This window comes from Nicotiana sylvestris, chromosome 12 (genome assembly GCF_000393655.2).
Source record: "Nicotiana sylvestris chromosome 12, ASM39365v2, whole genome shotgun sequence".
Classification (NCBI taxonomy): Eukaryota; Viridiplantae; Streptophyta; class Magnoliopsida; order Solanales; family Solanaceae; genus Nicotiana; species Nicotiana sylvestris.
Window position 1 is genome coordinate 152,439,322 of NC_091068.1, and position 26,459 is coordinate 152,465,780.

General features: G+C 34.1%; 1 protein-coding gene across 4 annotated transcripts; it reads right to left on the reverse strand.

Annotated features, from left to right (window-relative positions):
- Nucleotides 1-4,000: 4,000 nt before the first annotated feature.
- LOC104230098 (phospholipid-transporting ATPase 1-like) lies at nt 4,001-15,905 on the reverse strand. Of its 4 annotated transcripts, none has more exons than XM_009782857.2 (9): nt 15,681-15,905; nt 13,280-15,398; nt 11,235-11,586; nt 10,154-10,943; nt 9,914-10,037; nt 9,462-9,681; nt 6,217-6,675; nt 5,814-6,110; nt 4,001-4,392 (listed from the first exon to the last, which is right to left on the reverse strand). In XM_009782857.2, the coding sequence occupies exons 2-8, from the start codon at nt 15,102-15,104 to the stop codon at nt 5,909-5,911; spliced, it is 3,972 nt and encodes a 1,323-aa protein (XP_009781159.1). In that variant the 5' UTR covers nt 15,105-15,398; nt 15,681-15,905; the 3' UTR covers nt 4,001-4,392; nt 5,814-5,908. The 4 variants fall into 4 exon arrangements, with proteins under 4 accessions (XP_009781159.1, XP_009781144.1, XP_009781153.1 ...); XM_009782842.2 differs by having other exon boundaries at nt 4,001-4,420; XM_009782851.2 differs by having other exon boundaries at nt 5,810-6,110.
- Between the last annotated feature and the right edge of the window lie 10,554 nt (nt 15,906-26,459).

Below are 26,459 nucleotides of genomic sequence, written 5' to 3' on the forward strand. Positions count from 1 at the left end.
CAGAATATTTAGATTGTATATCAGGTGTATACTATTCTCTCTTTTAATTTCCAGAATGTTTTTATTTGTATTTTTAGAAGTCTTAATATTTTCGGAGTTTTTCTATCTCTTCAATATTCAGCTCCCCCTCTTTTCTCCTTTTATTTTTCTTAAACTGAAACTAAATTCTAAAAATCCTTAAATTACCATATAGAACTAAATTAATTTATAAAAGCGCAAATTAGCTCCCAATAGTAATTAACACACAATTAAATAATAATTACGATAAAATCACACAATTTGGACATTAAATGCTAAAAATGCAACGTACATTATTTTTACGATTTTTTTCTTTCTTGTAAAACAAACTTAATTACTTCTAATTGTGGAATTAAATCCTAAGTGCAAATGCGACATATTTTGTATTTTTTTATTAATTTAACAAATAAACATGCACAGACAAAAATACAAATAATTATCCAAAAAAGCCACGAAAATTCAAAAATTGCACACAAAGGAAAATTATTTTACTTTGAATTTTTTTGGGAGTAATTCTCATATAGGGCAAAAATCACGTGCTCACAACACTATCTTTATCCCCCTCTTTCTAAATTATTTTCCCTAGTAAGTATGATATTTTATTTAATTTTTTCATATAGTATTTCATTCAATAATAGAAAAAATAAAAGTGCATATAATCAAACTATATAGTACTTCTTCAAAATATTATGGTATTTTTATTATTAAACTTCTAGTAATTATTATTTTTGTTGAAGCTTTTAGCCTTTAAAAAAATTGTTTTTATTGTATACTTCTTTAAAATTCAGAAAACTTAGTCTAAAACAGATACTTTGGAATATTCATTATGAAATAAATAAATTATTAAATATATCTGTATTCTGAACTTTAGGTTAAAACCTTAAAATATACTCTTCAACTCATTAAAAAGTATTAAATTTTTAAAATAAATTAAAATTACACATTAGATTACGGTAGGATATATTCTTCTCACTCGATATTAGAAAAGGAATTCAAATACTATTGATATCAAAATTCTTTACTTTTCAAATAAAAAATTTCAGTTAGAAAATATTAGTACAATGATTGACCTTTATTGTTAAAAAAAGAATTCTTATTTCAATTTAATTTTAATAAATAGAATTCCATATATAGTTCTTAAGTGATATTTCTTTATTTGACAATCTCCCACAAACTCTTTAAGATTGTCAAGTGGTTTTATAGTAGCTTGTCACTTGGCTTAATCACAATGTAAACTTTCTTGCTTTAATATATATACATACAAATATAAATATATAGATGGTTTAGTCAAAAGTTGTGGGGTAGGGGATATCTTAATCTTGGGAGTTTTTCTTTTTACTTTTTTTTTTTTTTGCTTTTTTTTATTACATCAGGAGAAGGGATAGAAAAAGCTAAAGAGAATGCTACGCTACTGCTACTGATAGAAATTGAATGTCCGATTGTGAAAGAAAACTCACCAAGTGAGCTCCCCCTCAACATCTCTTTAAAGCGGTGGCGTAGCCACATGCATTGAAGGGTGGTCAATCGAACACTGTCGAAAAAGTATACTATATATATAGAAATCTATATTATACAAAAATTATTTTTTATGTGTATATTAAATTTTAAATACCCTTTGCGAAATTCTTGACTTCGCTTTTAGGTGGTTCTAGTGATTAGAAAGAAACAATCATAATCGAATCAAAAATAATTTTCCTTTTTTTAAGAAAAAAGGAAGAAATATTTGGTAACTTCAAGAATTGATTAGCTACACAGTTTCTAATTGAAATGAAAAACTGTTAGAAGTGGATCTAACATACATTTGCTTACGTCTTATAGCCCGTTTGCCAAGCTTCTAAAATCAGCTTATGTTAAGAAGTGTTTTTCTCAAAAGTACTTTTTAAACTTTTGGTGAAAAATAGTTTGTGTTTGGCTAATTAATTTGAAAAGCACATTTGAGCGATAATTAATATTTGGCCAAGCTTTTGAAAACTGCTTCTAATATCCTGTTTGGTCAAGCTGCAAAAATTAGCTTATTTGGAGTAATGCTTTTTTTCAAAAGTGTTTTTCTCAAAAGTACTTTTGGTGAGAAGCAGTTTGTGTTTGGCTAATTAGTTTGAAAAGCACTTCTGAGCAGCAATTAGTGTTTGGATAAGCTTTTAAAAACTTCTTCTAAATTTATTTTTCTCAAAGTGCTTCTCAAAAAAGTGCTTTTGGAGAGAAGCTACTTTTTTCTGCTTCTCCTCAAAAGCACTTTTTTTTCCTTACAAAAGCTTGGCCAAACACTTCAATTTTTGGCCAAAAGTGTTTTTGGCTAAAAAAAAAAAAAGCACTTTTGGACAAGCTTCTCAAGAGAAAAAAAGTGCTTTTTTTCCCAAAAGCACTTTTTTTTCTAATTTGAGATGTTTGGCCAAGCTTATTGCAGAAAAAAGTAGCTTCTTTCCAAAAGCAGAAGCAGAAGCAGTTTTGGCTTTTCTTCTTACCTAAAATACCCTTAACAAAATATAGTATATACCAAAATAACCCTTAAACCTAATACTTAGGATATTAATTTATAAATATTTCTTCTTATTTTTAGGAAAACTTTCTAATATATAGTGACTTTAGGGGTGAATGCTTTTATATTTGTTGAAGGAATTTTAATATATTTAACTTATATTAAAAGAATTAAGTACTTTTTAATTTTATTTTCATATTTTACTTAAATAAAATGAATTTTTTTAATTATTGCATGTAATAACAAAATTTTGATATTATTTATTTACTTATAATATTAATTATTAAGTAAATCTATCCATGTCCTTATTCATAATTTGACACTTAAAAGCACTTTCTAAAAAGCTTGGTCAAACACAAATTATTTCTCAAAAGTGCTTTTCAGACTGATTAGCCAAACGCAAACTGCTTCTCTCCAAAAGTACTTTTTTCAAAAGCACTTTTGAAAAAAGTACTTCTCAAAATAAGCTGATTTCTCCAGCTTGGCCAAACAGGCTATAAGTGTAATTTTCTCAAAAGTGCTTCTCAGAAAAGTACTTTCGGAGAAAAGCTACTTTTTTTTGCTTCTCCAAAACTGCTTCTGCTTCTCCTCAAAAGCACCTTTTTTCCTTCCAAAAGCTTGGCCAAACACCTCAATTTTTGGTCAAAAGTGTTTTTTTTTTTTTTTGCCAAAAGCACTTTTGGCCCAAAAAAAAAAAAAATTGACTAAACAGCCTATTAGTCTTTATAACACTTTACTGGCCACATCTAGCTAATGTCATTTTTACGTCAAGAAAACTAAATTACACTATACTATTACTATGATTAAGCCATATATTAAAGTAAAAAAATGTTTTAATTACATATGATTGAGTGATAACAGTATATATAAATACATGTATCATGTACCCATTGGATTAATATAAACACAAAGTGCGAATAAGTTTACAGTTTAATGCTATTAGTAAGAGTCTTTCTTCCTTAATCTAGGTTTCGACGTCAAAGTTTTTTCTTCCTTCCTCATTATGACAGCGGATAGAGAACTCAAATGAACAACGCATCGTTTTGACATGGAGCACTGATACATATAGAAAATCAATAAAATTCAACAAATATTAGATTCTAAACCTTAAATTTCGGAAAAGTTTAATGGATTCAATGCTAAGAACATGACGATTAGAACCCATCAAGTTTAAATATTGGATCTGCTTGTGGTGACTATTACCATTTCTGAACAATAGAAACCAGACATTGAGGTGCTGGAGAAAGATCTTAGTATTTACAAATGGTTGGAGAGGGGAACGAGAGACAATTATCAAGCTGAAGAAGAAATTGGTGAAAGACTGACACATAGACAAAAGGAACAGCACCTTATCGTTATGCAAGCATATTGATCAAGAACAAAATATAGTCTAAAAAAAGTCCCATGTTAAATCCAAAAATGTACATAACTTAGAGTATGCACAACAGAAAGTTCGGGGTGGTTGTTGTGGTGGTGGTGGTTTGGGGGGGGGGGGGATGCCACAGATTTTCAGATTAAATATGTTCATGAGTAATTTCTTTTTCCTTTAATTTGTTACAAGAGTAAGGATAAGAAACCTCAATCTTTACAGGTAAACTATGATACACTTGTATTACTCTCCTTGTCATTTCTTTTCTGTTTCTTTATACCGGAATTTCTGGAGTTATGCTGAATATCTAACAAGCATACTATCATTTTTCACTTCTTGGACACAGCCCAATGGTTATTAACAACAAATTACAAAAACCATCCCAAAACCTTCATTTGTTCCCCCGCCCCTCGACCAGATCCTCTTCTGCTGTTCTCCAACTGTCGACACATTTAGCTTTGAGTTAACCCTATCTTCCCTTTCTTTTTACATGTTCACTCCATTTCTTTCAGGTTGTCACCAATTTCACCTGCTGACATTGAGTTGGGGTAGCTCATCTGAAGCATTTTTAAGATATCATAAGCATGGTCCACTCAGTATTACAAAATTTTGAAACAAGATCTTCCATGGAGATAAACCTTTGCATAGCAAGTGTAAGATACCATGTATGAAGCAACCAAAGAATTCTCACAATTTCATGCAGGCTACAGCTATAGCTAAAAAGCGACACATACCAAAAATAGCACAAATGCATTGTACACCAAAAATATTCTACAGCACATATCACAACCAACATGATGGATTTTGGTTCACTTTTGACTGATGGCATTGTTGCAATCGTTGCTGTTAAGAAAAACTTCCGCCTAACTTCGAAATCTAACTCATGAGATGAGGATTGTCCAAGATTATAAGGACGCAACATCTCATTCTCTCAACCAATGTGGGATACTAAAGTTAACACCCCTCACCGGGCATGCTCAAAGCTAGACATCTAGCGGGTGGACAACAATAACACGGGGGGACAAACCAATAATTGGGATGGGTCCTGATTCAAACTATGTTAAGAAAATGAAACTGGCATATAACTGAACTCTAATAGAGAGCTCTGAGATAAGGATTATCCAAGACTATACAAGGAGACGACAACCCATTCTCTCAATCAATAAGGACATTTAATACCCCTCCACCAGCACAACCAGTTCTAAACATCTAGTGCATAAAATGGGGCTAACATGGGATAAACCAAGAATTGGAATGGGTCTGGATCTAATACTATGTTAAGAAAATGCAACTTGGACCTAACTCATCCCAAAAATTAGCTTCATGAGGTGAGGACTGCCCATGATCATATAAGGACGTAACAGCTCATTCCCTCAACCAATGTGGGACACTTAACAGTTGATGTCCCAGATTGCATGCTCTGTTCACTCTCCTCAGCCTCTCCCCCTCCCCCCAAAAGCACCAACAGACAAAAGCAAAACCTGTGACACAAATTTTGCAGCCGTACAAAATTGAAGTTAGCACCAACTTCTTCAGCCCAATAGGTTTTCAACACTACTGTCTCACTTCTCTGGTTTCATATAAGATATATTTTGAGAAAGGGTAGCATGTTAGCGCCAGGAATCAGAAAGATGGCGTTTGTAATTTTTAGCATTACTTGGAAGATACTTTTGGTGAACAAAAATTTAACACTAATGGGAAAGGATGCTCAACTTATTCCTAACTGTTATTTTCACTCTAAAATTATCTGCATTAACTAGATGACAGTGAATACGGGAAGCTATACGAAACATTAGAGAAAAAATTCCTAATGAAGGTAGAGTTATCATTTACTTCCAACTCAAACAAAAAGGGAAGCTATACGAAACAAAACGAGATCATACGCACTATACAAAAGATTAAAAAAAAAAAAAAACTCTAGATATATCGGGAGAAAAATGACTTACCTACCTACTTCTAATCCTGCACGCCATGGGAAGCCAAATACAAGGTAACTCAAGGAAGCTACACCAAAATGGGGTGATTGACAACATATACAGGAGACACTAGCTTTTATCATGATCTGGCTTAGACATAAAATAGCTGTGGCTTTTCCTCAGGACCTCTGCTTCTCTAGCTATCTGGGTGTCTGAAGGACAGAAAGTTTGATTTATAACCTTGACAATAAAGCGAGGAAGCAAAGCCAAAACTATAATAAGCAAAATTGAGAGCCAGTAAGTAGGTGATTTTGCCAATTGAAAGATTGTACTGCAAAAAGACAAAATAAAAAGTAAGTTAGTACCATGCAATAGACCTCCATTACTTTAAAATGCTCAAGAACCAATACTATAGGAATTCACATGGAAATACTAACTTATAATTGGGAAAGACAGGTATCGAGTCCAGCACCACCAAGCAGCCATACGTGATAACAATTGACCCCCATATTGCCATGTGAGTAAATATTAACCATCGCTGCACATCCATTGCCAAGTGCATGTTCACAAGGATCGCAACAGCAATCGTCCACAAGCTACCCATACTCCATATGTCAATATCGCTCTGATCATAGATGAATAATGGTACATAAAAGAGAACAAGACTCTGCCACACTGTATCAATCATTGTGATCCAGAAGAGTTTCATGTTGTAACTCTCGTGTCTATAGCCAGCAGCATAGAGTTTTGGATACTTCAGTAGTGTCTTATGACTTAAGTCCTTGTCCAGAATACCAACAACTAAAGTAGGTATGGAAGTATAGATGAGAGAATAAAATACACTACTCCAATCTGTCAATGCAGATGTTGTAGAAAAAGCGGAGTACAATATGTACCTAAAAATACCAAGTATAAGAATAAGGTCAGATGAAAAACTCATGATAATTTTAGTATTGTATCACCAAACATGAGAATTTAACAACACTTCAAAGAAGAGGTGACTCCAATGCATGAAAACATTATGGATTTGATAAATCAACAGCATGTAGGGAAAAAAGTCTTAAGAACGCATCCTCAGCCTAGCAAGAAACTGTCAAAAAGCACAACTTACAAATGGAAGAACCCATTCTCTCCATCGCAGTTTGCGGAGTTCCTTTTCTTGGTACTAAAATTTATTGATGATACCAAAGAACAGGGTATACAGAGATGGGTACGTAAATCTCTCTTATTTGATTTTTCAGTCTTACAAAACATAATGGGATGGATAATTCTTCACCTAAAGAAGAAAAACTAGTAAAGTCTTCCCTCCCCATACTTTAACCAAGTATAGTTAAGAGTATCAGTTTCATTTCCATTGACCTAGAAATGCATATCAACGTCAATGCCACCCAGCATGACCCCCTCACATTAACCATCTAGAGATCAGCCCCAATGTTCTTGAAAAGCGTGACAACAAAGAAGAAGCAGATAATTTTATATGCTTTCCACTCTCCTCACACATGAACTACAAACTCAGCTAAAATTCCCTTCCCTTTCTTAGGTCAAGAGACACTACTGTCAGAGAAAAGCTTCTTTTCTTGGATTGATGCCGCATTGTACGGTGATTCAGGCCAGCCCTTCTAAACATCAAGCTATAGAATGAAAATCCGCCAGCATCAACTCCATAACCGCTTTCCACAGTGATATATTGAACATCAATAATCTTCTTATTCCTAGTTCCCTAATTTACAGGGACTTTTTATCTTCTTTCAATCTACTAAATGACACTCTCTCCCCCTCCTTTGCTTCACATAAGAAACCCTCATCATTTCCTATAATAGTATGCATGTATAGTAGATAATGTAGGCGTAAGTTATGTAATCCCATCTCCTCCCCCCCCCCCCAAAACACAAAAAAAATATTGCCTCTTCCATCAACTCAACATTTATCCAAACGTGTCGATTACCAGCTGCTGCAGATCTTTACCTTTATGTTTTTTTTTTCCTAAGCAGCCCCAAATACGTTATCAGCAATGTTGTCACCAACATCCATAAAACTGTACCAGAATATGAATAATTTTTACCTTCACAACTGGTAACATCAACAATTTCCGCATGTTCTGACACGTACTCCATAGCATCGAACATACCAACAGACATTATTACCCCCCCTAATTTCCTTCCATTCTTTGGATTTCAGCATTTTAATTTTCTGCTCAAATGTCCGTTAAAGTTGACCACTATTAGTAGAAGAACTTGGCTTTAGCTTATCAACGCATTGTTAATGTGTCCCAAATACTTTCAAGGTAAATATGGATTCCATAGAGGATACCAAGACTAGCTAAGATCTCGATGAAAGCACCATGACCAACCTCAACTCCAAAAGGAAATCTAATGCTACAATAAAGAGCATCGCATCATTGATAACTTTTCAGTGACGAATGAGGCAGCAATCAATAGTCAACACAAATATTAACTACCATTATCCACCAGCAGACCTCAAAATCCTTATTAAACAAGACACAACATTCAGCCATGACCCACTAAATAGCATCAGCAGACAAGCAACAATTGATCAAACGTATAACATCCTTAAGCACTTACTTGATCAAAAGAAAAAGTACTCCCTCCATTTCAATTTATGTGACGTACTTTGACTTGGCACGTAGTTTTAAAAAAAAAGACTTTTGAAACTTGTGGTTTTTAAAGCTTAAAAGGTAAAAGCTTTGTGGGGCCCGTAACATTTGTGTGGTTATAAAAGCTTCTAATTAAAGGTAAATGAAAAACTTAAAATTAAATTGTTTCCACGTATAGAAATGTTTTTTAACAGACTAATAAGGAAGTGTGTCACATAGGGAGTGACAATAACATCCTTAAACACTTCCTTTGGTTCAGTATCTCTGCCACCAAAAGTCAAGCTTACAACCACCCCCTCTCAAAATTCCCCATTATATTGGAAGCTAAAACACACATGTATAGCAGCAGCATCTTCCAAACCCATCAGACTTCAGAATCTATACATCCTCCTTTTATTGAAAACAGTCCATCATCCCTCTTCTCAAACACACCGATGGTCTAACCTAGGAACGCTATTTTTTGATTGGTAAATGTAATTTATTGATATTCAGCAAGTAGTACTTACAAGAGGAAGGCAGGAAGCTACATCAAAAATTATGTTATGAACTTAAAAAATCAACCATGGCTTCTCTATCATTTGTAATTGCCATGTTACACCAAAAAAACAGTAAAGCCAAACATTTATGTTTAATGCTAATTACACGCTATTGGCTTATAGCAGACTTAATGTGAGTCTTTTGACATCTCAAATGTTCAAGAGACAAAGCTTATAAAGAGATTACAAGGTTCATTGACAAAGAAAATATACAAGGCATATTAAACAAAAAAGTAGTTTAGATCAGGCATGAGCTTGGACAAAAAGAAAGAAATATCAGGCATGAGCTCTTTTCAAGCATGATATACACATTCAACTTGTTTAACAGTTAATTTAATGTTTTCTGAAGGTTCTCTACTTTTTGGAACAATGCTTGTATACGCCAGTTTTCCCACATTAATAAAATTATTTATCCTATCAAAAAATGAGCCATTTTACTGTATATTTTCCTTTTCTCTTCAGAGGGACGGCAATGCATTTTTTCCCAAATATCATACAAAAGAATGCAGATCCAAAGAAAAAAAAAGTATACCAGAAAAGCATGAAAACAAAAACAGCATTTCTGTAGAAGTTGTAAAGAACCAAATAACCAACGCGCTGGTAATTCCAATGTCCGTGCACAAGGAGCAATCTTTTCAGAAACCGAAACTGTCCCATAGCAAAATCCGATGCCATCACTGCTTGCCGCCCTTCTTGACCACATATTCCAACACCAACATCCGCCATTTGGATCATTGAAACATCATTAGCCCCTGAGTAAGTTTTTAAAATTAGGTGCAAACATATCCAGAAAATCAACCCATGAAATGCATCTTGCAAAACACCAATATAACACACACAAATAAACCTTAAAACATGAGTCCTTAAAAAAAAACCGCAAAACCTTATATGCAAAAATCATATAATTGTGTTCCTCCAACAACCAACAAAAATTGACATAAGATTTCCCTTGTGCCGACAAGGCATTAGATATAGCGAACTCACCATCACCTATGGCTAGCGTCATATCATCTGTGCGGCTCTTTATTAGGTCGACAATTCCAGCCTTCTGCAAGGGCGCAACACGACAGCAAATCACAACCCTACATGATGTCGCAAGGTCGAATAGCTGCGGAAGCATGGCATTAACACATTAGGACTCAAGCTACACAGTAAAAGAGAGGCAATACATACCCGCAAAAGTGCATATTACCACAACAAAGCCTTAGAAGATATGCTTCATACCTCAGACTCGAGATCTTTCTCTAATATGTATACAAGACTATTCCCATCAATTATGAGTGCCAAAGATTCACCAGAAACACCTTCCTCTCCTGCATGCTGCTCTGGTAAATTAGATGACTTCATACTAACAGGAACTTCATGATAACCATTTTCTGCATCGCTCTGACATGTTAAGATTTGATTAAAACAACTAGCAGGCTTTACTCCAAATTTGGTCTTAGCATCAAACAATAGTCTCTTGCATTCGTTTTCTGAAGTGCCATTAATGATGATCCGCTGCATGTCTGAGGTCAAAAGTTTGCAAGACATACCAATTGAAATTGCTGTTTCTTGCTTATCTCCAGTAAGAACCCAAACCTTTATTCCTGCCTGGCGCAGAGACTCGATTGCTTCTGGTACGCCTTCTTGTAGTTTGTCCTCAATTGCGCTGGCCCCTAGGAGAGTTAAGTTGCACTCAATAAGAGCTGCTGTTTGGCGCAATTTTGCTGATCTATCAGTCAAAGATGTGCTAGCATCTTCATACATGCATTGCCACTCTTCCAGTTCTTCTCCCGTGAGATCCCTTGCAGCAACAACCAGGGTCCGCAAACCTTCACATGAGTACTCATTCAAATGGTTAAGAGTGGCTTTCTGTATGTCAGCATGGCTTTTGTGGTCTTTCCTTAAAATGCTAAACATTGAAGTATCAGCCCCTTTGACCAAAACTTTTACAGCATTGTTCGGGAATCTAATAACCACAGACATTCTTTTACGCACACTGTCAAACTCATGCAGTCCCAAGACATCCAATCTGCAGCGGCCAATATATCAGTCCACAATTCCAAAGGACAGAGAATGAACTATTGCTTGCAAAAAGATTTACCACAACTAATTACAAATTAACAAAGAAGAAAGCAAGAAAAGAAAAGGCAAAATTTAAGGAGAAAGAGGAAATTATGCTTTGGATGAAAACGTTCCAGTGTCATAGATAGAATGCATAACATTTACTACGCTAATCCACATTATTTAGTCAAGAAGTGCTAAATTGTACTCATGTGCAACTAACACCAAATTCGGAAATTTGAGAGAGACAGCCATCTACCTTAGTTTCTCACCATTGGCATCAATCACAATATGACCAGACGTTCGCTCACAAAGTGTATATCCATACGCAGAAGCAGCAGCAACTAGTGCTTGTTCATCAGGAGATTCACCTTGATACTCAATGGTGCCAGCATTGTCATGCACTTCATCCAGTATAGCACATGACGATGAGCTATTGCTAAGAATTGGAATTACGGTATTACATGCTGCCAACGTCATAAAGAACTCGTGCGCAGCAACCCTCTCTTCCCCAGCTAGCTCGGTATGTAACAGTTCCATAAGTTCAGAATCAGTAGGAATTTCTGACTTAAGCCTCAATTTTCGTCGACTTGAAGGGGCTTCAGTTGGTTCTGCACAAAAGATTACAAGAGTAATTGACTTGTCCGCAAGACGAGCATAGCTAGAGGAATAGAAACCTCAAAAGAAAAGAATCATGTAAAGCAATGATTTGCACTTCAATATAATTTAATCTGCAAAGATATGTATGACCACAATTTTCTATAATATAACGCACATTACGGAATGGAATTCTGAAAGTTGCAGTAGCTTCGTTAGGTGATTTTGGATACGTGTGTAAAATGTTAGATCATTCGGTGGTGTTTTGGTCGGGATTTTGATCAAATGCGTTAGTTAAATCAATAAGCATCATAGAGCACATAAGACATAGAGGAGAAGAAATGAAGAAAAAACAGTGTAATAAGAATTCCATAGTGTTTTATACTAACTATCCAAACAATGAGGACAGTGGACATAAACCATAAATCTCATTATCACTGCATTCTGTTGTCTCTACTACTTTCCTATTCATGATAGAAGCCTTCAGGAGACTCAAGGAGAAGACGGTTAAAGGGGGTTGGATAAAAAAATTCAAGGTTGGCAATAAAAGATAAGGATGGCCATTCACCTATTTTTCACAACTCAAATTAATTTAATTAATATCACAGCAAGACGGTGTTTACAAATATATGTACAACTAAACGTCTAAACCACAATGGTCTACAGATTATCCGAATCATATATACACGTCGGCAATCTCTTCACAGCTAAAGAATACATGAAATAGAACTGATACTTTGAGACATCTCTTTCAATATTCAGGAATGTTAGAATATCAAGAGAATACGTGTCTAGATTTATACATGTCTGGCTTTATATGTCAAGATTCATCGTATTTGAGAAAGGAAAATCTATAGGATACTTTAGGAGATTCTCTATTTAATTAAAAAAAGTTAACTTACCCTATTAGCATAGATATTACTCCCTCCATCCCATTTTATATGGCCCTATTTGACTGGGCAGCACGGAGTTTAAGAAAAAAAGACTTTTGAAACTTGTAGTCTAAAGTGAGAACTTATTGTATAAACAATTGGGGTAGTTTGATGAAAAAAGACAGTCACTGCATGATATCATCTCTAGGTACAAACTCTTTGAAGCCTTTGGACTACACAACAAAATGATAAAATTGTATAAAATTTGTATAGCTTGTGTGATTGCATTTGACAATGAAATAGCTCTTTCTGCAATATCCAATAAACCCAAATGTAAGGTAAGGACAGGAACTGCATCAAGCAACACTCAAACCAACTACATCAGGTACAGATACTACTATTGGCAGATTGGAGTTTTTGAAGCTGAAGTTATAAATTTGTTATTCAGCCATAGACATCTACTTTGTAGCTTATACACTCCATAATGTGAGGTCACAATCAAGAAATTAAATAGGCAACTGAACTTGCAAATAATATGTTGATGCAAACTCGTGATACAGCGCTATCTAGGGATGAACATTAACCATTTGACATTTCTGGTGTAGTGAAATCAAAGATTAACTAACATCAACAATGCAAAAAAGACTACATTCTGCATTTCTATCTCTTTCTTTTAGTTTTTAAATAACCTCCTTGTCATGACGCATAATAGGTAAATATACTATTAGTATGCTATATCATTGACTGTATGTAGACTAATAATGCTAATGATACAATAATACATGTAAAAGAATCAAATTATGTTTTAAAAGTACATTGTGTATGATAAACATACCTTCAAAATCTGTGTTTAATGATGCACTTGTAGCAGAAAGGGCTCTCCCATAGTTTTTTCCCCACACACTTGCTCTTTTGAATTCCATCTTATTTTCAGTAAGTGTTCCTGTTTTATCAGAAAAAACATAACGTATCTGACCCAAATCCTCATTGATATTCAAGGATCTGCACTGGAACCTTGAATTACTGTTAGTGTCATACATGTGCCTGTCTCCAATCATGAAATACGACTGTCCCAAGCGAACCAACTCCATGGTGATGTAGAGAGAGATAGGTATCATTATCTGGAAAACTATGATGGAACTCAAAAAGGAGAAAAAAGTTTCCATAGGAATCCCATAATATCTATACTTTTTACCATTATGTGTCCCATCAAAGTAAATTTTCCGGTAATACGGCAGGGTATCAAGCTGCTTCTCGTGTTGCTTCAGCCATATACACATTCCAGATGCTACTACCAAGCACATGACGAAAAGGAATACAGACAACCAAAGGGTTTCCCGGTTCATGTAGGTTTCCAACCTGCTTCTTTTAGAAGGAGACGCTGCACTGTTAAGCATAGCCTTGGTCTCTTGCCCAGCATAAACCGCCACTCCTACTGCCCATTCTGTGTTCTTCAGCTGACAACCACGTAAGATAATGTTTGATTGGCTGAGCGGAAACTTATGCCCATTCAACTCCATGTTGGCTGTGAACTCGTAGATATTCCTGTTAGGCTGTTCACATCTGATAACTCCTGAAATTGACTCCACTTCACTGACTAATGAAGTTGTTTCTTGCCTAGCATACCTTGTCTTCAAGTTTGATTCACCGTCTAGATTCATTGTTTGGATATAAGCAATCCCACTAGGATCACTTGTTCCTAACAACACCATGTCACAAGGAATCGTCTCATCAGCAAGGATCTTCACAACCTCACCAACCTTAATATTCTTCCATCTTTTTAACTGAAACTTGCCAAATTGAAGTACCAGAGTCTCCCTGTTATTCTCATTCCTGTCTGATCTGTGTCGTCGCCAATCCTCATAACCATCTTTTATAGCAGTCACAGAAAGCACAAAAAGAAGAGGAAATAGAGATACAGTTCTCCCGAAAACAGCAAGTGGTGGAAGCTGATTCAGAGCAGCAATAGCTAAAAAGTATAAATAAGCAACCCGGTGGAACTGAATGAAGAGATTTTTTGGCAAGAAACTTATTATTGTATATTTGCTAGTGCGGATCTCATTTCCAGTGAATTCAAACTGATCATTGGTCTTTTTTGGATCATTAACATGGATCAACCTAGCATTATTTCCATGTAACAAGTCATTCTCCAGCTGCATACTTTTCTGAAGAAGCCTCTGGGATTTGCTTAGCTTATCCTGGACACGAGACGAATCCCTGGACTCATCAAAATGTCCTTGAGATGACGTCCGGGTGGATGCTGCTCTAGATGAAGCCACCCTTGAAATATCACTGGATATTTCAAAGGTCGTTTGCTCGTGTGGATGGTCTTCTGTACCACCCCATGACACAAAGCGTTTCCTCTCTCCTGAGGGGCATTTTGACTGTAGTTCCGCTGTACCCTTTCTAAGTGAAGAAGAATGCAACCTAGAATTCCCTACACCTGATGTATCTTCTAGTGGTTGATTACCGTCCACCACCACCTCCTCCTTCAAATCACATAAATTGGCCCCAGGTGACTCGTCCAAATCAGCGGAAGTTGATGCATTCTGGGGGAGACATCCCAACGAGCAGATCCCTAACGATGAATTATTATGATGACGAGGACTTGGTGCAGAAGAAAGCTCAGATGGCGACAGCAATGGCTTGCCGGAAGTCATAAATACACCTCCAATGAAATCACATTGGAGAATATCAAACTAAAACCCCAAGGTTAATCTCAAATCCCTAATTATCCACAGATTGACTTCCAAAAGGCATATTTTTAACCCCTCTTAGCTGAATTATATACTTTGATTTGCCATTGAAATGCTCTGTAACCATAATACAAATCATAAACGATGCCCTGTGCTCAATTGTATCCCAATATTGAGGGGTAGTTCTTTCTTAATCCTCAAAACGCCTTTGATTTTGCAGAATTCAAAGAAATCCACCAAAAAAAATATTATTTTGCCCTGTAAATGTGTAATTTAATGAGGAAAAGAAAAAACTGTTCAAAAATGAATAAACAGTAATTAACTAGATCTCACAAAGCGACAGAATTGCAAAAAAAAAAAATGATCAAATGCATTAAGCAATACGTAAATTTCCCAATAATAAAATCCAAAAGTGAAAATGACAGATCTAGGAATTGAGATCTCTTGAGTTTAGAATGACATATTGACATCTGATCAGCTTAATTCACATAATGAAAAACAAAATCGAAAAAACTAAAAGAAAAAGGCAAAAGTTAGAACCTGTTTATGTAGGAGAGAAAAATGTGCTATCTGATAATTGAATTTTTTTTGTTTTTGGAACAATGGTGATGAAGACGGAGACGGAGATCGACCGGAAAGAGGAGAGAGAAAGTGTGTAGAGAGAGAGAGTGGAGGAGCAGAAATATTGGCTTTTATTTGGCTTTTCTTTTCTCAACTCGTCGGTCTCTCCCCTCCCCCTTTGCCCCTACCGCTGTGACTCTTTAATTTTTATTGAGTTTTATCTGTTCCCTAGCTTTTCTAATTATTGGAAGTTACAATATGCCCAATAGATAAAAGCACAAGTACTTAAATGACGAAATTAGCCTTGGCTTTCTTTAAGGCCTCGTTTGTTTGCACTTGATGGAGATCTTAGTCTTAATCATTCATATCTCAAATATTATGTGTGTTTATTTTTAAAGTCTGAATCTTAATTATTCAGTTCTTAATCATTAAGGCCTCTTATTTGCACTTAATGGAGGTCTGAATCTTAATCATTCAGATCTCAGACATTAAGTGCGTTTGTTTTTTAAGTCTGAATCTTAATTATCCAAATTTTAACCATTAAGTGTGTTTGTTTTTTTTACTTCACGACCACTTAATGAGTCTGAATAGGTCTATATGATTAAGATCTATAACAGAGAGTTAATTTCATTAAGATGCTATCGCATATTTATTATTAACTGCCGTCACCGCCTACCATTATCAACTGCTGTCATGCCACCATCACCACCATACTCAACCACCACCACCATTGCCGCCGCCTCCACCACCACGCCACCATCATCCTCAACCATAGTCGCCACTATTATCGACCATTACCACCCACTATCCTCACCACTCCGACCACCATATATCATTCTCACCCACAATCAACACTCATCCGCCTCAACTACCACAACTAATCACTCCATCACCATCAACAATCACAGTCGGCACTGTCTATCATTATAACCTACTACCACTCACCCACCCACCACCTTCCTTAGTCACAACTACTACCACCACCCGTCATTATTAACTATCACAACTCACCACTATCATCTTCAATCATAATCGCCACCACTACCAATCACTACTAGCTACTAGCATGAACCACCATCATCAACCAAAACTACCACCAACCACCGCCTCTAGTCAGCATTCACCCGTTAGCCATCACCACCAACAACTATCATATTTTTAAAAACTATATATTTTATTGATAGAATTTAGATTAGTTAATATACATTTGAATTTTATGTTTATTAATTTTCAAATAAAGATAAATTTTATACATTCAGATGTTAAAATCAAACAGCCTTAATTATTTCTATTCAAATCTTAATACACATCTTAATATATTCAAATGTGTATTTAGATTCAGATGTCTTAATCTTAATACACATCTTGATATTCAAATTCAGACGTTTTAATCTTTAAAAAAAATAAATAAGGCCTAAGTCTCATTTGTTTTTGTTTTTTTTTATGATTAAGATGTCTAAATCTAGATCCACATTTGAATATTAAGATGTGTATTAAGATATGAATACTAAAAGAGTAAGACTGTTTGTTTTCCAACATTTGAATGAATAAAACCTATCTTTATTTAAAAAATAATAAATATAAAATACTAATTTACTTAATATATTATCAACAAAAAAAATTAAAAAATATATGGTGGTTGATGGTACTGATGGCTAGAGGTGATATTTGTGAATGCCGACTAGAGACGGTGGTTGGTAGTGGGTTTGGTTGATAGTGGTGGTTCTAGGTAGTAGATAGTAGTAATTGGTTGTGGAAATTATGATTGAGAATCGTGGGTAGTAGTAGTTGATAATGGTGGATGGTGGTGGTGGTAATTAAGGAAGGTAGTGGTATTTCATAATGGTTGGCACTAGCTAGTATGGTTAATAAAGATGGTTGGGGGTAGTTGGTGGTGGTAATTGAGGTGGGTGGGTGGATGGATGTAGTTAATAATGATTGTGGTGGTGGCAGTTGATAAATGTGGGGGGGGGGGGGTGAGTGATGGTATATCAATAATGGTGAGGTGGCGGGTGGTGGCCGTCAATAATAATGGCGGCGACGATGATACTTGAGGATAGTAGTGGTCGGTGGTGGTGGTGCATGGTGGTAGTTGATAATTGTGGGTAGTATCGGTAATTAATTGTGAATAAAGATAGTAACATCTTAATGAAATTAAGTCTCTGTTATGTATCTTAATCATTCAGACCTATTCAGACTCACTAAGTGGTTGAAATAAAAAACAAAACAAAAAACACACTTAATGATCAACATCTGAACGTTTCAGATTCAGATTTAAAAAAAATGCACTTAATATGTGATATCTGAATGATTATTTTTTATACGAGGTACTTTGATTTTTCCTTTTTTCATACATTTCAAATTTGTTTCCCATAATCCCTTGTCATGCTTGATTTGTGGGAGTTTGGGAGAAATCGATTAGAAAAATAATCAGTACACTATATATTTATATGGTTTTTGAGCTATTGAAATCATAGCTGGTCATAATAGGTTCGTAACTAAATATTTATATATATATATTTAATGAGTTTTCTAATACAAATATAATGTCTAAATAAAAGTTATTGAATTCCTCGGAACCCGTAATTGTTACTCTTCTTTTTCTCCACTGTATGTATAGTATTGCATGCATAATATGAGTCTAATGAAAGTTTTCAGTTTCATTCAAGGACAATTCTTTCTTCCAATAGATATAAGAGAATAACATTATGTGATAAATAACAAAGAATTCTACAAAATTGAATCTAACCATACTCATGCAATTTTCATTTCCAATAATTTGTCAAAGCAAAAGGAAACAAGGTAAGTAAAGAAGAGAAGCGTTGTTTTTCTGCTCTCCAAATGATACCATAAAGACGAATTATGGTTAGTAATTAAAAATATGGAGCATAACACAATAAGATAATGTTCCCAAAAATGTGTAACACCTAAATGCTTTTAGCGTTTGATATTTATTAACTATTTTTAATCAACTCACCAACAACAATAACAACAAACCCAGTTTGATCCCAACATTTGGGGTCTGGGGAGGGTAATCTGTATGCAGACTTTACTCTTACCTAATGCAGGTAGAGAGGTTGCTTCCAATAGACCCACGGCTCAGGAAGGGCAAGAAGAAGAAGGGGGAAGCAAGGAAGGAAGAAATATGGAAGAGAAAAAAAGGAGAGATAAAGGATAAGTAATATCAAATAATAGCAACATGGAATATAATACCTGAGGAGAACAAAATGACATATCGTAATAAAAAATCTAAGAATATGAAGGGACATGCACGCTACTAAGCCTATCGATGAGCATTATAAATTACCTACTAACCTTCTACCTTAATCCTCGACCTCCACACCCTCTTATTAAGGGTCATGTCATTGAAGCAGCGCCATGTCCTTCCTAATCACTTTTCCCCAATACTTCTTAGGCCTACCTCGACCCCTTCTCAAACTCTCCATGATCAACCTCTCACACCTCCATGGCCAATCAGCTCACCAAAGGATGTTGTAATTCGATTTTATGTATCAATGTGTAATAATGGCATGCGTTCTTATTTATTAAACAAAATCTTTTATATTGACAATCATTACTAGAAATTTGACCAAAACCGACCGCGACCAACTGACCGACTTCAGCCGATCAAAAAAACGACTGAAAAATTGACCGAATATCACGACCAGGATTTTCCACCCTCGGGAGTCGTGATGGCGCCTACTAATGTGAGCTAGGCAAGCCGACTGTTCGAACAAATTACCTTTTTAAATTTTATATTCTTTAACAATTATAAAACAATAACATGTAGACAACGAAAATTACCATAAGCAGAAGAAATGCAGTAAACTATCTGAAATATGTATCTAATACAATTGTTTGAGCCTCGACCACCCAGAACTGTTGTCACAGTATCATAGACGATCTAAGAATACTACATACAGGGTCTGAAAGATAAAAGATATATTATTTCTGAACTAAGTAAATGAAACAAGAGTAAAGGGATAGAGGGAGACGTCAGGGCTTGCGGACGCCTGCAGGACTAACTTGGATCTCCGTGTGAACTCAAGGCAACCACCCAATCTACAGTCCAAAAGTCGTTGCTCCGGGATCTGCACACAGTGCATAGTGTAGTATCAGCACAACCGACCCCATATGCTGGTAAGTGCCTAGCCTAACCTCGGCGAAGTAGTGACAAGGCTAGGACCACACTACCAAATAAACCTGTGCAATTTAACTATATACAGCAGAAAAAAAAGAACAGTAATATACAGTCAAGTATGGGAGGGGTAAAATGTTGCGGAGGAACTATCAATTTAGAATAGAAAAACAACAGGTAATTGAAAGGAACAACATATCTCATATATCAACAAAGAATAAGAAATCAATAAGTGCACGACATCACCTTTCGTACTTTTACTCTCGTCCCCACCAAAGCAATCAAGTAATGAAAATGTGCACGACATCACCCTTCGTGCTTTTACTCTCGTCCTCACCATATAATCAATATATAATCGGCACGGAATGGTACATTGTGCAGCACAGCATCACCCTTCGTGCTTTAACACTCTCCCACCAAAATAATACATGGCATCACTCTTCGTGCTTTAAAACTCTTCCTCACCCAAACAACAATCACAATTAATAGGGCAAGGGAATAAATGAAATTACAATAAGAATTCCGGCAAGGGAACAATAGTTCAACAATCAAGTCCCGGCAAGGGAATAACATCAAAAAAAGTATCAACATCCCGGCTAAGGAGATAACATTAAAAATAACAATTTCCCTGCAAGGGAGATAATATAATGATTCTCTTCTCTTTTTCACTGTTACTTCTCAACTCACTTCACAACTTGAGCCAATGCTCTAAAAGGTTCAATTACCACTTATACTTTCACATTTCATTATACAACTTGAGCCAACGCTCCTCAATATTCAAATGTCACAATTACTTTCACAAACTTTGCCCAACGATAGAAATCATCATCAAAGCACGAATAATACCACGAAGTCATAATAATCACAATATAAGACTTGCGGGCATGCTTGACACCAGCGTATAGATACTCGTCATCATGCCTATATGTCATACTTGACAAATACCACATAGCAAATAGGACTCGACTCCTAATCCCTCAAGCTAAGGTTATACCAAACACTTACCTCGATGTCACGAACACAATTCAAATCTCTACTATCGTTTTACCTCTTGATTCCACCACCAATTCGCTCGTATTTAGTCACAAGTTACCTAATTACATCAATAAATGCTAAAGGAATCAATTTTAATGCATGAAAATGAGTTTCCTAAAGTTTTACCCAAAAAGTCAAAAATTGCCCTGGGCCCACATGGTCAAAACCCGAGGTTCGAACCAAAACCCGATTACCCATTCCCCACGAACCCAAATATATAATTTGTTTTGAAATCGAACCTCAAATCGAGATCCAAATCCCTAATTTTTGAAAACCTAGGTTCTATCCAGTTTTGAGTTGAAATCATGTGAAAAGATGTCAATGATTGAAGGAAACGAGTTAAAATTGATTTACAATCGATTTGGAAGAAGAGTTGTCTTTGAAAAATCGCCTAAGAATGTTTTGGTTTTGAAAGGGTTTGAAAAATGAGAGATTTTCGGCTAAGTTACAAAATTGCAGGTTGCAGATGTCGCAATTGCGACCAGGATATTGTAGAAGATGCAATATGAATACCTTCTAATTAGAAATGTCCTTGAAGAAATAGTTAGCTTAAAGGTATTAGAAAATACCTTCTAATATTGGAACTTCTAATTAGAAGTTAACCAATATGAAATTTGAATGCTTGATAAACCAAGTAATAATACTGACAATTCTGTCCGCAAGAAAAAACATGTATGAAATGCATCCAGTCTAAGTATTATGTTTTTCTTTCTCAAATTTTTAGTTTTTTCTTATTATCAATTTGCAGTATTTTTTTCGTGATAAGTGCATCAATTAGTAAAACATTTAATGCAATGATTTATGAACAAAAAAAGAATAAAGTTAGACCATATCACTTCTACCAAATACACTCCACAACAATCATGTTAAACCATCTTTTTTTTTTGTTTGTCCTCAATCTTAGTACATACTTTCACGGAACATAAAATATCTCAAGATAATAGTACAATGTGCTATAGATTTATTGTGCTGCAAGTCACAAATAAAACTTAATAGCAAAGAATAGTATAATTGTATGAATTACTTGAATCCGAAAGTATAAATAGTATATGCTAGTGTATAAAAAAATTACACAATTTGTGTAGCAAATACAAATTAGAGTAAATAAATTATAAGCAACATCTGTGGCTTTTCTAGTGTATTTCAGGAGCGAATATAGCTAAAATTTCAACAGTTTTTTTCCAATAAATTGCATGCAGAGATTTAGGCCTTACCATCATAAAGATAAACATGAATGCATAGAAAATAAATGTTGAAGGATCACAAAAAGGGTATCAAGGTTGATCATTCATAGCCTTTCTGAAATGACAGAGGAGGAGCATTGAGTCTTCCATGACAGTGGCAATTAAATCTTTTTCCATCTTTGAGTACAAAGTTATTTCAATGAGGTAAATTCCAAGTGGGAATGAAGCATGTACATTCTGAAAAGATCCGCAAAGTCAAGAAGTTGAAAAGAATATACATGAAAGATAAATGATATCAAATGATTGTCTTTAAAAGGCGCTCCAGATCTATTGGAGATTTAAGCGCAAAGCACAATAAAAGTGTGAGCTTTATTAAAAAAAGATGCAATGAAATAAAAAACTATAATGCAAGAAAAAGGTGGACTTCATAATATTTTCCTTGATAATTACTATCTTTTTTCTGATTATATCTATTGCTTAGTACCGCTCGATTCAAAATATAACACAATACAACTACTAAGTTTCAAGGAACTGAACTTTAAGCTAAATAAAACTTTATATAGGCATTACGTGTGTATATATATATATATATTTGATAAAGTACATGTATAATAAAATCAGTGGTATCTTATCAAGAGTTAATCATTCTTCAACAAATGGTAGTTGATTCCCTACATTTTTAGCAAGAAAAATTCTAGTTCTTCAGGTAAGATTATTTAGCATCAAATATGTCAACGTCATGGTACTAAAAGAAAAATAAAGAGGCAACTCTGGTGCAGTGGATGAGACTGCTCCTTCCTTAACTTGAGGTTTCGAGTCCGAGCCCTGAGTATGGAAAAATCCTTGGTAGGGAGTGCCTCCCCCCGAATAGGGCCCTACGCGGCGCGAATCCGTATATAGTCAGGCTCCAATGCGGATACCGAACACCGGGTGAAAAACCAAAAAAAAAAGAAGAGGCAACTCGCTGCAATGTATCTGAAGCAATATTCCTCAATCAAGGGATAACTCAAGCCATTAGGCTGCTCTTTACATCATATTTATATAAAGATCAGAAAACTAATAGACTTCTACTAAAGTTTAAATTTAAATAGAAAACACTCTTCGTACTAAAAATGCTTTAAATACCGAGAGATATAAAACAAATTCCTCAAGTACAATACAAATCAACATAAGATTATAGAAATCAGAAAGTTTTTCAAAACTCCACATAATTAGTAAATGAACCATTCTAGTAAGATGTGGTCGGTCTTATATAAATAAACGAACAATGCATTCAGTGGCGGAGCAAGAATTTTTACTAAGAGTGTCAAAATATAAAAAATTAAATACACTAAAAATTCAAGAGGACTCGAAGTATAATAAATATGTATTAACTAAAAAAAATTATTTAGCAATACAATGCAATTTTCCAGCGAAGGGGTATCAATACACGGCCCTTGGTTATAGAGCCTCGGTCCCGTCATCAATTGCTAATGCATCCCATTGAACAAACAAATCGTTTAGAAAAGGTCATCCTTTAGAGGACTGATTTAACCTTGCCGCCGTAAAAAGACATATATTCATATTTTATCATTTGAGAACTAAGTTCTAGGGTGATTTTTATTTACTTGTTAACTGGTCAAATTGAATAATTTAATGAATGAAATTCTTCGGTGAATTAGAAATAAATGATTTCAACATATCGATAAATCGGAGAAAACAACAAAGGGCACACAGATGACAAAACAAACAATAGTGAGATTCAAAGGAAGAAAATTAATGTTGAAGAACATTGAAGAGAGAGTTAGAAAGAATAAAAAGAAAATAGCCATCAATTAAGCCATGAAATTGGAAAATGTGAAGAGAATCTGAAGAAGATTAGGGCAGAAGATTGAAATAAATGCTAACTTGCAATTGCTACACCTAAATGAAAAGATGCTGACAACTCAAAGATCAGTACCCCAAATTTATGAAGTAATCACATTTCTCTGTTGTTGGTTGGAGTGAACAAGAGAGATGAAAGAATGAAATTTCTAGAATGTTGAGCGTTTGTATTAGAATAAAACTGGAAACAATACGTAAAACATATTTTATGACATGATTAAATTACTCTTTACCCTTGGTCGACCATCTTCTCTTTTCTATATATAATAATAATAATAAAATATAAAAAAACATAAACAGACAAAATTTAAGAAATTTTTTCATAATCCTAGCAACAATAGGTATTTTACATATATGGCAACTACATAAATACATCCCCCAGCAGAAAGCTATCAATTTGGACCGATAATCACGTTTAATAGAAATTTAAAATATTAATATTTCATGGCAGTTGACATTAAATGCCAAAGAAGACTTACTTTCTATAGCACATCCACCTAAAACAAAATCACCTATTTTTATGTGAAAATCTCGTTGTTTCCCAGCCTAAGCAATTCATTCCAAAATTATAGGATAATAATAATGAATTTCAAGCAAAATAAATTCTCCAATCATTTTCACAGCATAATTTCAAAATACTTTTAATATAATTTTAAACCCACACTAGTGTGATTCACTCTCCATAGGACGACAGATAATTCCCAATAAGTACCACAAATATAATTTCAGTATATTTAAGTATTATCTATTATATTCACAATAAAAAATCTATAAAATTTATGATATCCACAATATAATTTTGATTTTAATATAATTTTTTATATCCATTAGTATAATTTTGGTATGATTCGATTCACCCCATATAAATTCCAATGAGTACCACAATATGATTTTAGTATATTTAAGTATAATTCATTATATCACAAATATAATTTCAGTATAATTTATATAAAAATTACGATATCCATAGTATAAATTTTAATATAATTTTTATACCAACTGTACAATGTCAATATGATTCACTCTACATGAGCTCCCCAAAAATTTCGAGTGTATAATTTCTGTATAATTTATTATATCCACAACATAATTTTAATATAATTAATTATATCCATATAATGATTTTCAAATATATGAAACCAAATCTGATTACAAATTGAAATCAAATCTGAACAACGAACTAAGTAGAATTTTGATTTTAAGCAAGAAGTTATACACATAATTCCTCTAAAAAGTTATACCAAATATATATAATGAATAATTAAGTATGTAGTATTAGTTTCATAATGATTAACTGAATATAATTAGTGTAACAGTTAAAGAAGAGAGAGAAATATAATGAAAAATAAGAGAATATAATTGAATCCCTAATTTAAAATAGGAGAGAGAGAGAGTGAAAAGACAAATATTCCTTAATTGATGCGTTTTGGGTGTGCTCATTAATTATGTTCATAAAATTTATCTGCCATTAGTGTAAATTTTGTTGCCATTTATGGAATAAATAAAGAGTAGTATTATTTTCTTAAATATTTTTTAAAAAGTGCTTACCTGTGTATTTTTGTCATATAATAAAAATATAACTAGTATGGATAGGCCTTACTGCGCACGGGCCCAATAACACTGCTAAACAATGGAGTATAAATTTTAAAAGGAGCTTATTTCATGATTAAATTTTTTGCCTAATTTATATATGCATACTATAATATCAAGTTATTTAAAACAATATAAAAATTAGCCCTAAGAACTCTGCTTAGTAGATTTGTCGGAAAAAAAATAATTATTATAAATAAGTTCTCAGGTATCATTATTTTCCTCTCCCATTTAAATTTAAGGTTTAGGCAGATCTATTAAGAAAATCATTTAATAGTATTACTATAAGAATTTTAATCGAGTTATCATTTATATTTTCTCAAATTACTCTTTATATATCCTCATTTTTTTCAAATTATTTACCGGATCGAGGATAGATTTGAAAAAACTAACTAATACTTTCTTGGTTTCTCAAAGCAACTTACAATATATTGATATAACTTTCTACAATATTAAACTTAAATCGATTAAATTTTCATAAAAATAAAATTAGTTTAAATTTAGTAAATGAGTTAGAACTAAAATGAACAATGTGCTTGAGGAAAAATAGGTAGGTCAAATTTTGCTACAGGTGTGGCTCTTTATTACTTACTTCATTTTGAGTTATATTCTCATTAATCAAAGCCAATTTTAACTCTTTTTTAGTAATTATGCATTCTTTATAAGTACCATACTATACTCAATGCTCCAGCTGTAACTATACGTCGTTCTCTCTTGTGTACGTCTAAGTATATCTTAACCTTGTTATTTCTACAACTTCTTATATATTTTATTTCCCCCAAGATTATACTCTGGTTTTAAGTAATACCTAATTGATTGGTAAGGAACTTTCTTTATTTCAACCCCCAAATTTTATAACAAATGCATTATCGTGCATTAATGTTTACTTGATTTAGGCTCTGCAACTTTGAAGTTGCAGCTGATGGCAATTAAATATGTGATGAAACT

What these genes read in the sequence shown, in the direction of transcription:
- LOC104230098 (XM_009782857.2), bottom strand. Translation starts at nt 15,104, where the DNA reads ATGACTTCCGGCAAGCCATTGCTGTCGCCATCTGAGCTTTCTTCTGCA. An exon ending in AGAAAGATCTCGAGTCTGAG is followed by an intron (nt 10,038 to 10,153) that starts GTATGAAGCATA and finishes ATGCTTCCGCAG; the next exon opens with CTATTCGACCTTGCGACATC. An exon ending in CCTGTCTTTCCCAATTATAA is followed by an intron (nt 6,111 to 6,216) that starts GTTAGTATTTCC and finishes GTCTTTTTGCAG; the next exon opens with TACAATCTTTCAATTGGCAA.